This window comes from Microcebus murinus, chromosome 12 (assembly GCF_040939455.1).
Source record: "Microcebus murinus isolate Inina chromosome 12, M.murinus_Inina_mat1.0, whole genome shotgun sequence".
In the NCBI taxonomy this organism is placed as follows: Eukaryota; Metazoa; Chordata; class Mammalia; order Primates; family Cheirogaleidae; genus Microcebus; species Microcebus murinus.
In genome coordinates, this window is record NC_134115.1 from 63,382,304 (window position 1) to 63,396,284 (window position 13,981).

The 13,981-nt window shown below is 34.2% G+C and overlaps 1 protein-coding gene across 2 annotated transcripts in view; it reads right to left on the bottom strand.

Annotated features, from left to right (window-relative positions):
- Positions 1–589: 589 nt before the first annotated feature.
- The window catches only part of ERP44 (endoplasmic reticulum protein 44), a 66,152-nt gene continuing 52,760 nt past the window's right edge, over positions 590–13,981 (bottom strand). For both annotated transcript variants that reach the window (XM_076008876.1, XM_076008877.1), the window contains 5 exons: positions 13,727–13,840; positions 9,815–9,926; positions 8,403–8,544; positions 2,720–2,822; positions 590–823 (listed from right to left, as the gene is read on the bottom strand). In XM_076008876.1, coding sequence (XP_075864991.1) covers positions 722–823; positions 2,720–2,822; positions 8,403–8,544; positions 9,815–9,926; positions 13,727–13,840 — 573 coding nt within the window. In that variant the 3' untranslated portion in view covers positions 590–721. The remainder of the gene's footprint in view (positions 824–2,719; positions 2,823–8,402; positions 8,545–9,814; positions 9,927–13,726; positions 13,841–13,981) is intronic.

The following is a 13,981-nucleotide window of genomic DNA, read 5'->3' on the forward strand; positions in this document are numbered from 1 at the left end:
ATTTAGGTATAATTTATTCAAAGTTTTAAATGCCATCCATATGCCACTTTTAAAGACAAACACAGAAATTTAATAATACTTTTCATTTTCTTTTTCTTAATTCAGAAGGACAATTCCTGCCAAATGTTCTGTCTTATGACTCTCCTCCACTTCAGAGTATGTTTAAGTTACACATTAAGAATTCAAAAAATACCATTATGGAATTTTCATAAGCAATATCCAACCAACCAGTAAAACACAGTACACAGTGTGAAAATTTTGATTTATTCCCCTCTCAAGTATCCAGAATATATATCCCCTTAGCTTTGAGAAATGTGATACTGAAAATACCAACAGAATTGATCATATGATAAGAGAAGAAAGAAAAGCACATACTACAAAGGAAACATCCCTAAGTCCTCCCTACCCTAGTAGTGCAAGTTAATGGTATGTTTCTGGCAATGTCATCCTTACTTGATTTATAAAAATTTTACAGGACAGATTTAAAGCGGAGATAGGCCTCTGATTTTTATTTTTGTAACCCTAGCAGATTTTTTAAAAGAGGCTATATTAAATGACAATGCATTTTGAGTCAGGGGGAGAAAAAAAATTAAAAACCCAAAACTTCTTTCAGTTTATTCAAAATAAAAATACACATAGAATTATGAAAATATAGGTTTACTATTTCCACCACGTAAGTTGATGCTGCTGTTGAAAGGCTTGCAAATTGTTTTTCAAGTTTCTAAAGCTCATCTCGATCCCTCAATAAAGTATACCTATATTCACTGGGTGCTAGTTTCTGGAAGGAGCTCTCAGGTGGACTGCTTGCTACATCTTGGGCTTGCTACAAAAGAAAGAATAAGACATTTTTATATCAATATATTTTATAGTTATTTTAATAAGAGTATTAGATGAATGGTAGCTGCCCTATTATTATTTGCTTATCAATCAATAAAAGCCAGCAACTGTGTGCCAAAGACAAGAGTTAAATGTGAAATCTTGTTTCCTCATTTCCAGTGTAATTACTCAGCTTCTCCAGGGCAGGGCTGCCACAGGGCCATTAACTATGGGCAAGTTTACATGTGCTGAGGTATGGCAGAAGAAACCAACACACCTGATACGTCTGTAGAAAGTTGTGTTACCCTTCCCTCTTAGAAATGACTGCTAAGAGAATTAAAGGCATCTACTCTGTAGATATAGCTCCTATTTATCAATTACCTGGATGCCAGAAATTATTAAAACTTAGTTGAAATGAGGGAAACAAACACTTCAATACTGAAAGAAATTAATTTCTGTATTATTTTACTTGTGTACTGGTAGTAGACAAAAATATACAGTGAAATGGTAAGAGTGACTTCCAAGAATTTTACAGAAAAGTCAGTGTAGTCTATGCTTTATTTCCACACTGTGAGCTCCTCAAGAGTAGGCCTGATTAATATAGGCACATGTTGCATATATTACATGTTATATAGATGGAACATTCCCATTGTAACAGGAAGCAGTGTGTCTTCAAACTTATCCACTGACTTTGTCATGTTCCTCTTCCCCAATACATTTTTTTGTTGAGATATATGTTTGGATTAATTAGCTGAAATTATATTACTATAAAATAAACATTTGGTGCCCACTGTGTATTAGTATACAAAAATGAATAAATAAAAGTTCCTTGTCTAATAGAATTGAAACAAATCAGGGTAATGCAATAATGGTAAACTACATCTTTTCCTAATCTGATAAAATACTAAGCAGGCCTTCTTTTCTAAGGAAAATAATCACCTTTGGGTTATTGCCAAGAACAAGTTTGCCTCCTTCTATAGTTGCTTAATTATCTAAGAAAAATATGACTTCATTTTTCAAGGGCAAAGCACGTCTTCGGATTCCTAAAGGGAACTCTGACTCTTAAATAAGGTAAAGAAAAATTCAGTGTTTTTATTTCCTTTTATAAATGGAAGTTCTCTGGGCAAAATAATGGGTTTACGTTCTGAGCATATGAAAGAGAATATTTGAGTATATATCATCTTCCTTCTAAGTATCATGGTAATAGACATGATACAAATCATAACACATCAAAATGCAAATTTAGGGCTAAGCAGGAACATAGAAATTACCTGTAACAGAAGTTACAAGGTAGAAATAGTAAAATTCTCAGGTGAAAAAAAATATATAAAAGAACTTACAAAATTTTGATAAATAGTTGTCAAGCATTCTAAATCACAAATAGAAAGCAGCATTAAGCCATCAATAGCAAACAGGAATGCTGCACTGAGCATTATGAATACTATATTCATGAAGGCTCTTAAAATGGTTTATCAAGAATAACAAATCATTACTTTCTTTATATTGTGGTCAATCTTCTAGCCACAGAGGAAGGCTTGAACAATTATTGGAATCCACTGTTTTCTTCACTCATGTATCTGCTTCCAATTCCTACTTTTTATTTCTATTTGAAGCCAACTGTATTTAACCCTTATATAGCCATATTCCGGAGGTCATACTCAGAGCACCTTAGTTTATATGGTCTAAGAAACTATGTTGTAATATGCCTTCAACTTTTCTGAAGGCCTAAAATTTTAAAAGTTAAAAAGTAGTATAATTTGTGTATTTTCTAGAACCTTTTCAGAATTTCTTTACAAAAATATTCAGAAGCTGAAGCTCAAGCCTATGTAAGAGCTTCAGAGCCTCTTGGAGGATAACTGAAAAAGGACAAGAGTTCCCACTGAAAAACAAACAAGAGTCCTACCTCTCCTGGGGCTGTATCAGTTGGGTCAGGTCCGTGATGGAATTCTCTGTGTAATTTTCCAGAATGTAAGTCAAATACAAATTGCTTGAGTTTCCCAGGAATTCTAAAACAATAGTCAAATAAAATTTAGATTAAACTGTTAAAATGGCCTTATCTCTTTTTTATCATCCTTACAACATTAAAAAAAAATTTTTTTTTAAGTTTTACCTGCTATATCACCATCCTACCATAACTATTACAGGCCAGGTATATGTCAAACATTTTCACACAGTTGTAATCATGGTATCTAGATACTCAGTTTTGTGTTCTAATTCTTCTACTTGTTTCATAGAAAACTTTCTATGCTTATTTTAAAAGACAAAGTCTATCAAGATGCCGTAACCAAATTTACTTAACCATTCTTGATTGATGAGCATTTATATTTTTTCCTTAATTACATATATCTAACTAAGTCTTATGTTCTACAAAATCATATTAAAAATAAGAGGATGCAAGGAAAAAATAGTGTTAGGGGCTAACCACTCAAAACAGCAGCTTTGTAACCAGAGCACTACTAAAAACCTATAACACAGGCCAGGTGTGGTGGCTCATGCCTGTAATCCTACCACTCTGGGAGGCTGAGGCGGGCAGATTGCTCGAGGTCAGGAGTTCGAAACCAGCCTGAGCGAGACCTCGTCTCTACTAAAAATAGAAATTAATTGACCAACTAAAAATATACAGAAAAAATTAGCTGGGCATGGTGGCGCATGCCTGTAGTCCCAGCTACTCCAGAAGCTGAGGCAGTAGGATGGCTTGAGCCCAGGACTTTGAGGTTGCTGTGAGCTAGGCTGACCCCACGGCACTCACTCTAGCCTGGGCAACAAAGTAAGACTCTGCCTCAAAATAAATAAATAAATAAAAATACCAAAACAAAAAACCCTACAACACAAATATTAGCACTGTTAAAGGTCCACTAGCATTTGAAGCCAGTGTCAAGAATGTGATCCAGTGCAGCCTTAACCTGAAGCTTGTGAGTCCTCTTTAGAGATGCAGGTCCTTGAAGGCATTCCCTGCCAGTGAACCAGTTTCATCAAATTAATGGAACCCCGAGTGTGTAATAGCCTTTTCAAGTTTTTTCCTAAACAAGGGGAAATGTCTTCACAATTTCTTCAGCCACATGTGCAGCTTCATTGCATAGCTTAACATTGTGGCAAACAAAGTATTTCTCAAGACCATTAAACCAGCTTTTATGTAAAAAAAAAAGGCTAGGATTAGGATTTTCAGTTGTTTTATTTTATTTTGGAGGTCTTCATATACCCCTGGCAACATTCTCTTTAACCAGTTTCAGTATGGCGCTCACCGGCCTGGAAACCTTGCCCACAGCTGGCATTCATAGTCCGTTTTGCTCTTGTGTGATGAGGAAAGCTTTAAAGCACTGAAAGCTTGTTTTACTTTATAGGCAGCTTTACTTGTAATGTAAATCAGAATAGGTAACATATACATATATGTTTTTATTATGTTATTTTTAAATGTTCACAATTTTATTTTGATAAACGAAAAATTAGAATTAATTCTAATAAAAGCTGTAAAAGTAAAAGCTTTTGGCTGTCGACTAAAGTCAACACTTGGTCATACCATGGCTGTCGTCTGAAGTCGACACTGTATGCCCACTTTCTTGGTGCCCTGTGCACGTTCATCTGTGGCTATCGACTATAGTCGATGCTCGTACCAAAGTGGTTAACTGTGAAAAGCTTACTCTGATAGTTTCACAACATTCTGAGAAAAATAATATATGAAAGCAACACAACTCCACTTTCTATGGATATTATTCTCTTAATTACCAGTCCTGTATGAGCAAATTTGCAGCACAAAAACATACATTATAGCAGAATAGATCACACTGCACTAAGCAGATTTATATATCAGGCTTTTTTCTTTGTAATTATTTCCTTGAGTTGTATTCAATAAAGTAGGATTACTGGGTTAATTAATAAAAACTTCTGACAAAGTGTGGGCAAATTATACCTATAAAACATCAATTTTTGCTATTTGTCTGTTTGTTCTTTGTAGTCTTGCCAGTATTTTTGCCTTTTTAAAAATTAAAATTGGCTTTGCTAATTTAATAAAAGATACCTACATTTAAACTTATATTTCTTCAGAAATTAAGCTTTTTTCCCCACTGCTTGTTTTAATTTGTATTTTGCTCACATAAATTGTCTGCCTTCTAATTGAGATCTTGGTTGTTTAAAAAATTCATTATATGTTTTACATAGAAACCCTTTGTTTTCCATATCTGTTACAAGAATTAAAATGCAGATCTATACATACTTTAAATTCTGTGAGTAGAATTGATTTGACTTTTTAAATCATCATTTTTTGGTAGCAAAAAATAGCTGGCTGGTGTTAATATTACCAGTTTATTTTTATTTTTATCCTCTCCTGAGGTCCCAGAAGTGCTGTTTCTTCCCTTCAATAACTCCCACTGAGATGTACCAACCAATAACTTCATTGTACACCCATTTTGGCTCCCCACTAGCTCCAATGCAACAGAGACCAGCAGGTGCCAAATGCACAGTTTACAAATACAAATGACTGTCAGGTAGCTGTATTGACAGAATGCCTCTGAAAGGTTCTCTGGTGCTGAAGTAATTGCACAAGCACCAGAGATAAACACTGAGAGAAGATCAATTTAAATTTAATCTGACATCATCTACTGTCACCCACAGCAAAGTGCTAAAATATATCCATTTAATCTATAGAATCGCAAATGGTCTGTGTTTAAGATAAAGCCCCTACTATTTTGTTTTATAAGGTCCAAAGGTTATCACAGCTAATACAGTATGAATTGCTTCTGCTATTCAATAATTCAATAAATAATTTATGAATGACTAAATCTTAAACATGACAAATTCATAGAGAACATTCAACGCATATTTTTCCCTAACTTGATTTTTTTTCCTCTTGTCAAAAGATGAGAGAAAGAATTGTGAGCAAAAGGCAAAGACAAGAGATCAGATGAATGTGAATTGATGTGGTAGGAAAACAGATCACAAAAGAGCTCTTATCTAGCTTGTGGCCAGAAACTATCCATCATTATTAAGAAGTAACAATCACTGAATCAACAATAAATTGTCAAGAAAACAGATATGGTAATCTGCAAAGCAGGAAAATAAATGGACAATTACCATCATAAATAAAATGATATATTTCACACTTTAGGGTAAAATTTTTTTTAAATCAGAACACGTAAGTGTTTCTCTCCCATACTCTTAAACACTTTTTTTGTTTGTTTACAATTCTTTATTTTTAGGTGAGGCAAAATTTAGACACAGTGAAATGCACAAAAGTTAACTGTATGAACAAGTTTTGATAAATGCATGCAAGGTAAGAAGTATTTTATTACTTCTTAAAATTTATATACAGTAGAGTTCACTTGTGTAGGCTTAAGTTCTATGAATGTTAACATATATGTAGTATCTTGTTACCACCTCCACAAACTGGGTACAGAATAATTTCAACACCCTTTTTAAGTCAGACCTTCCTCATCCTCATAACCCTGGCAACCACTGATCTTCCTGTGGGGTCATACACATGCAATCACACAAGATGTAGTCATCAGAATAGCTTTTTTCACTTAGCATACTGCAATTGAGATTCATCCTTTTTGCACATATTAAAAAAATCCTTTCCTGCACAGGTTTTTGTGCGAACTTTATTTCTCTAGAAGAAATACCAGGTCATATGGTAGGTGTTTAACTTTTAAAGAAACTGACAAACTTTTCTAGAGTGGCTACATCATGTTGTAATCCCACCAGCAATGAATCAGAGTTCCAGATGTTCTGCATCCTCATCAACACCTGGTATTATCATTATTTAAATGTAAGCATTCTAGAACATATATAATGGCATCTTGCTGTGGTGTGGTGCAAATAATATAAAACTGTCCTTCCTAGCCTTTTCAACGAATCTTTTATTTCTACACCCAAGTGCTGCAATTTCTTTCTGTTACCTTAGCTCTCCTGAAGGTATTACCATGCGTGGATAGATGTTTGAACTGATGTTTCTGTGTGGGGAGGAGCTCTGCCATCTTGCTGATGTCCACCGAGTTTAACCTCTATAATCAACTCTAGCTTGGATTACTGAAGTCTCCTAGATTCTATTTTGACCCCTTCTATTCTTCAAATTGCAGAGTATTCTTTAAAAAACAATCTATATCATTCCCCTCATTGAAACCCTTCATTGGCTCTTCCTGGTTTTCAGGATAAAGTCAAAATTCATTAACGCAGCATGCAAAGGCTTTCATGAGCCAGCTGTCTTGACCTCATCCCTCAGCTGCCCCCTTCCACTCATATTCAGTCAATAGCCCTTGAACTTGTTGCTGCCAATGTCACCTTTCTCTAAGCCCTGTCTCCTTCTCACCTCCATGGTAAACTTATACAAAACTTTAAGACCTACCTTAGGCATCAATATCTCCAGAAATCTTGGATCAGGTAGCCATCTGTTGATCTTTGTCAGAGCAGTTATCCCATCATAAAACTTAATTGCCTGTTAACCCACTTGTTTCTTTCCTCTAGGTTATAAGTTCTTTAAGGGCAGGAATCTAGTCTTAATAAACTTTAAACCCTTGGTTCCTAGCACAATGACTGTCATATAGTAACTCTAGCTAAATATTTAATGAATTAATAGGTTAAATGATATCCTTTTGAGCACAGGTAAAGTAAGAACAACTAAGATTTGTTACTACCTTATGGTTTATAACGCAACCACCATTTCACATTAATTTTTATAATAATCCCATTAGGTAGGTAGTACCATTTTTTATATATGAAGAAACAAAAACAAGAAATTAAGGGACTTGCCAAAAGGTAGGACTTTAATCTAGCCTCCTATATAGTTTTAGGACTGAGAATCTTCTTTTAAACAATCACATCTTTAATGAAATATTTAGAATTGAGAGAGGCACTTCAGTCTGCAATAGGACTTCAAATCATCCTCTAAATATGCAATTTAATCTTTTAAGATAAAAAGTTCATTTAAATGAATTTTAAAAGGAAAAAAGTCTAATTTGAATTAATATTTGTATTGCTTATATTTCTCATATATTAGGAAACATCTCCATTTTTTAACCATTATATTGAACATCTTAGAAAGCTGATAATTCAATTATCTGTAGTAGTTACAAGGTTTGTATGTTAATTAACACTAAAAATATTTGAGAATAGAGTCAGAAAGCTTACCTATACTTGGAAAGGCTCATAGCCACATGCCATTAGAAATGCCCCGTAGTAGCAAAATTCTGCTTCATATATACTATCAATGTTCTTGCTAGGTGTAGTCACAAATGAACGGCAATATTGCCAATTTCCTTTAACTTGACCTAGGATTATTATCTATTTTCCTTGATGTGCTGGCAAAGACCAAACTCAATATAGAGCTAATTTCTAATAAGACACAAATTTTCTTTGAGAGATTAATTCTCAAGCATTAATCACTGATCACCTAATGTTAGTATTACTATTTCTACATGGATATATCATGATTCTCATAATCAGTTATACCATACTGTATAGTGGAAAAAAATAGCAGTCACCCCAACTTCTTCCATTCAATTAACAAAGTATTAATGTTCCAAAAATTTAAACAATTATTTAAAGTTCATTTTGAGGCACATATCAGTAGTTTTTAAAAATTAATGAATACTTACAATACATCCTTGAAGTCTCCAAATACATACATATGCCTAAAGCTGTCAATAGCTATAACAGGGCAATCTGCTGGAGTTTTCTGTATGTGCAGAAGAGGATGTCTAAATTTGTCACAATCAGCATGTAAAAAGTTTATTGTACCTTTAAAAGAAATAGAATTATGAAAGGTAGATTAGAATATTTTTCTTGATTATATTCTCATAAAATAGTAAGCTCACAAAAAGTGACATACTAAAAAATCACCCCTAGGCGGGGCACGATGGCTCAAGCCTGTAATCCTAGCACTCTGGAAGGCCAAGGAGGGCAGAACACTCAAGGTCAGGAGTTTGAAACCAGCCTGAGCAAGAGCGAGACCCCGTCTCTACTTAAAATATTAAAAGAAATTAATTGGTCAACTAAAAAAATATATAGAAAAAATTAGCCAGGCATGGTGGCGCATGCCTGTAGTCCCAGCTACTCAGGAGGCTGATGCAGGAGGATTGCTTGAGCCCAGGAGATTGAGGTTGCTGTGAGCTAGGCTGACACCACAGCATTCTAGTCCGAGCAACGGAGTGAGACTCTGACTCAAAAAAACCCAAAAAACACCCCAACATTCTTAAAAGTAATATAGATCAGAAAAACTAAAACCTAAATATTACAACACTTAAAAGAGGTAGGCTTTTTAGTTCTTAGGGCAGAGAGTATAATTTCCTTAGAAATTATATGAACTCAACCCAAATTCGAATGCTGTGCTCAATTTTTAATTTTCCTTGAATAGGCAATCATCTGCTTTGCAGATTACCAAGTTCTGGACAGCAAGTTCTTAAAACTGATAAATGAACCATTCTCATGAAATCAAGTTCATTCCAGCTCATTCTACTGGTTTATTTTTTTAATCTATCTCAACCCTCAAAATAGGATAAGTGACTTAAATGGACAGCTCTATACAATGCCTTTAGTTTATTTTGTTTGACTTTCTTCCCTATCTAGAGAGGAAGCTGGTGGCACCTCAGATTCTTTTATACACTTTGGAGAAATCTATAGAGAACTACTCAACTTTCCTTCATTTAGGACTAAATGTTAACTGGATTTCGTAAACTCTCTCAGCTATTTCTCTGGGAATGTCTATTGGAAAGGGGTTCAGCAAAGCATCAAAGTGCTGAAAGAAAGCACTCAAAACTAATGTACCTGTAGCCCTAATTTTCATGCCATTTATTTTTTCTCTCAAAAAGTCATGGTATAGAAAACAAAAAAACAAGAAAACACTACATCATATTCTCTTTCTGCTAATCTATCCTTCATGCTCATGTTTGAATGTAAATGCTTTTAACCCAAATATGTTTATGTGGATATGAATGTAACAGGGGAGGGGTGAAGGAGAACCAGAAAAAAGAGAAAGAAAGGATGAAAATAAACACCTTAATCTGTCTACCTTTTTCACTTATTAATTGCCGGGCTACTTCGTTCTGAAATATTTCTAAACTTTCTGTATCCTCTTTCATGTGGAAGAGTATGAGAAAAGGCAGTCCTTCTTCTGTCAATTCCTATAGAGAGAAGCATTCAACTATTAGGAGAGCAATAAATAACAGGTTAGCAGTTTGAAAATATATATGTCCATTAGTTTACTAAAGTCAAACAGTAACGTAGTAGGTGGTAATTTATGCTGCTTGGGGTTCCAAGTTCCTATGTCCATACCAGCATATTATTTGCCAAGAAAACATAAAAAGATTCAGAATAAGGATATCAAGACAACCAGATTGAGAGAAACAAATCTTTCCCCATACTTTAAACAATTTATGAGTGGTTGGTTACAATATATAATAAATCTCAAGAATTATTTAGCATGCCAACTACCATGGGGTAGCCCTGTTTAATTGTTTAAGATTTTCCAGGTCTATACCTTTAAATCCTGTTTTTGAAACCCAAAACTGCCAAAGCAGGTAAATAATCATAACAAATTATTAAATTTTTCTGGGCCTCTGAGAACAAAATTTTTCAAATGTTTACTTTTTTAAAAGTTTGATTTAAATGACCTCAAATATTGTTTTGCAATTATTTGTACTTTTGTATTAATAATTCTAGGTTTAATTTTTTTTTTATAAAAGCCATAAATATGAATGTGCATAAAAAAGCAGAGGGAGCTTAAAACCCCAATTTCTTCCAGGTTTCTTGTACTATAGAGCTCTGACACTGCATTGACATCTTGTGGCCAAACACTCAAATTGCAGGAGAAGTATTTTGAATTCTGTAAAATGTAACGACCTTATCTAAGAGTTTACTATATAGTAATAGTAACGACAGGGAATGGAGATGAGACTAGATTATATGTAATAGGCTCAACTTATACTGAGCATTAAAAAGAAAAAAAGAATAGGAATTTGAGATCACTGCACACAGAAGGGTATACCAGGAAAAATGTGTATTATGTATATACTAGTGAAAATTTTCTACTGTGCCTTACAGTAAAAGATGATTTGAAAGCCACTATGTGATCCAAACTTTTGGCCAAGTCCTGTACCAGAACATCCAGTGTATCATGAGGGGTAACAACACAGGATTTAAAGATACCCATGTGAGCATGTTTATTCAGGCTGATTTTCTCTGCTTGGACAGAGGTAAAGAGCCTCACAAAACCATATAAAAAACAAGATGTATCTTAAAGAATCAGAATTACTTGGAATTCAGGAAAATATCTACTTTGGTAAGCACATTCAAAAACTCTGAAAGAAACAACAAAATAACCTCAAAATGTCAAGCTGTGACATGGAAATACAGACTGAATATCCCTTATCCAAAATGCTTTGGACCAGAAGTATTTTGGATTTGGTTTTTTTTCACATTTTGGAATATTTGCATTATTCTTACTGGTTCAGCATTCCCAATCCACAAGTCCAAAATTTGAAATGTTCCCAGAGTGTCATGTCGGCACTCAAAAAGTTTTGGATTTTGGAGCATTTCAGATTTCAGATTGGGAATACTGTAATTTGAACCTTCTTACTACCGAGAAAATTAGAAAAGCTGGAGAAATATAAAAGAATATCTCTTTGAAGGCCTCTAAGAGTTAAAAACAAACAAACAAACAAACAAACAAACAAAAAACAGGCCAAGACTGTAATAGACAGAAACCCAAAACATTAAGTATGGCATTTGAAGCTATTAAGATAATACTTCTTTCCTAGGACCACCATCTGCATTTCCAGAAGAAGCAACTGTTAGTGCTCAATCCCACTGGTCATTAGTGAAATATAAAGTAAAACCACAATGAGCTTCTACTATGCGTACAACCAAAATAAATAAAAATTAAAATGGCTTATAATGTCAAATGTGGGTAAGGATATGGAGCAATGTGAGCTTTGATACACTACTAGGAATGTAAACTGCTACAACCACTTTGGAAAGCTGTTTGGTACCATCTACTAAAATCAAACATATGTATGCCCCATGACTCAGCAATTCTACTCACAGTTATATATACCCAATAGAAATGTGTGTGTATATTCACCAAAAGACATATATAAGAAAGAATGTTCATTGCAGCATTATTTGTAATAGTCAAAAACTGGAAGTAATATAAAAGTCCATGAATAGTAGAATGGATAAATTGTGGCATATTCATATAAAATAATTATGTTCATGTCAAAATGAATGAGCTACAACTTCATGCAATATGAATGAATTCCACAAACATAAAGTTGAGTGAAAAAAAACAGATACAATAAGACCCTGAATTCCATTTCATGTTCAAAAACAGGCAAAATCAGTATGGTTTTTAAGATGATGGTAAATGGGGTAATGACTGGAAAGGAGGACAAGAGGTTCTGAAAATCTTCCATCTCTTATCCAAGCTCAAAGAATGGAAATTATAGCCAGGGATCAAATCTGACTTGACTTGCTGCTTGATTTTGTATAGTCCACAAGCTAAGAATGGTCTTTACATTTTTTAATGATTGGGAAAAAATGTTTAATAATGCTATTTCATGACATGTGAAAATTATGTGTCTAGAAATAAAACTTTATTGGAAAACAGCCACACTCATATGTTTACATATTGTCTAAGGTTCTTTTTGTGCTACAGCTGCAAAGTGTGTTGTTGCAACAGAGAGTGTACCAATTGCAAAGCCTGCAATATTTACTATCTGGCCCTTTACTGAAAAAAAGAATTGCATAGCCCATGTCTTAGTCAGTTTGGGCTGCTATAACAAAGTACCACAGACTAGGTGGATTTTATACAAGAAAAATTTATTTCTCACAGTTATGGAGGCTTCAAGTACAAATCAGGGTGCTAGGATGGTCAGTTTCTGAGGAGAGCTGTCTTCAGGTTACAGACTGCCTACTTCTTTTTGTACCCTCACTTGGCAGAAAGAGAGCTTTCTGACATCTCTTTTATAAGGGCATTAATCCCACTCATGAGGACTCTACCCTCATTACCTAACTATCTTCCAGAAGTTCTACCTCCTAATACCATTGCATTGGGGATTAGGATTTCAACATGTGAGATTTGGGGGCACACAAACATTCAATCCATACCACCCTGACTAGGTAGTGATTATAGGGGTGTGTTTCCTTTGAGATAATTTTTTGAACCATATATTTAAAATTTGATCTATGCATTTATAATTCTTTGAAGTGTATATGCATATAAAAAGGTTTTTAAAACTGTGCTTAAAATATTTTTTTAAATTTGCATTCTTAGACCACGGGTTTTAAAAATGAAAGAGCTGAAATGAATGATATGCTTCACATACAATAAAGAAAGGAGAGAAGTCCTCATGGACATAACTCTTTGTACTTGTTCATTTAACCATTTAGGTTTTTGAGTTTTGTTTTTGTGGGAGTTGTAAGAGTTTCGATGGACTTTATTTCAGGTGCATGGGAAGACTGAGGTCAGTTACATGATCATTGATAACTGCTTCCATTACTTACAATAAAAAAGATAATAGAACTGCTTTATAGGAATCAGAAAAAAACCTTTTAGGGCAAAGGATTATTCACTGTATATAATTAATTATAGCTAGGCAAAGCATTGCTTCTAAAGGATATCCACTTAAACAAGGATCTTCAACCAACAAGTGGGCATCAGAACCACCTAAGAAGCATTTTCAAACTCATTTCTAAGGCTGTAGTGAACTACTACCATTAGTGGAAATGTAACAGAGGGGTTCTGGGACAGCAAAGGTGAAGAATCACTGGCCTGTATTACGGAAATAGCTATGATATAGTTATGTTCACTATATAATTTTTATAACTTATAACTCTGTATTAAAATAGTAAGAACGGTAGAGAAAGGCTGCTCTTTCAGACATCTGATTTTTAAAAATAACAACACATATTAGAAAGCCCATACCTCTCCATTTTCAAATGTTATTTCTCGGACAAGGGGAACACATTTATCTTGAATCCAATTGTAAGTCACATCAAAGTTTGTCATAGATCCCAAGTATACCATATCTGGAGCAGACTATCACAAAAATAGAAAAAAAAATTAAACAAATCTAAAGTATGCTGGCTCAAGTACGTTCTTAAATCCATCTATGAACCCAGAAAATCTACTGGAAATACAGAAGAAACATAAAATGTAGACGTTCTGAGAAGAGGACCA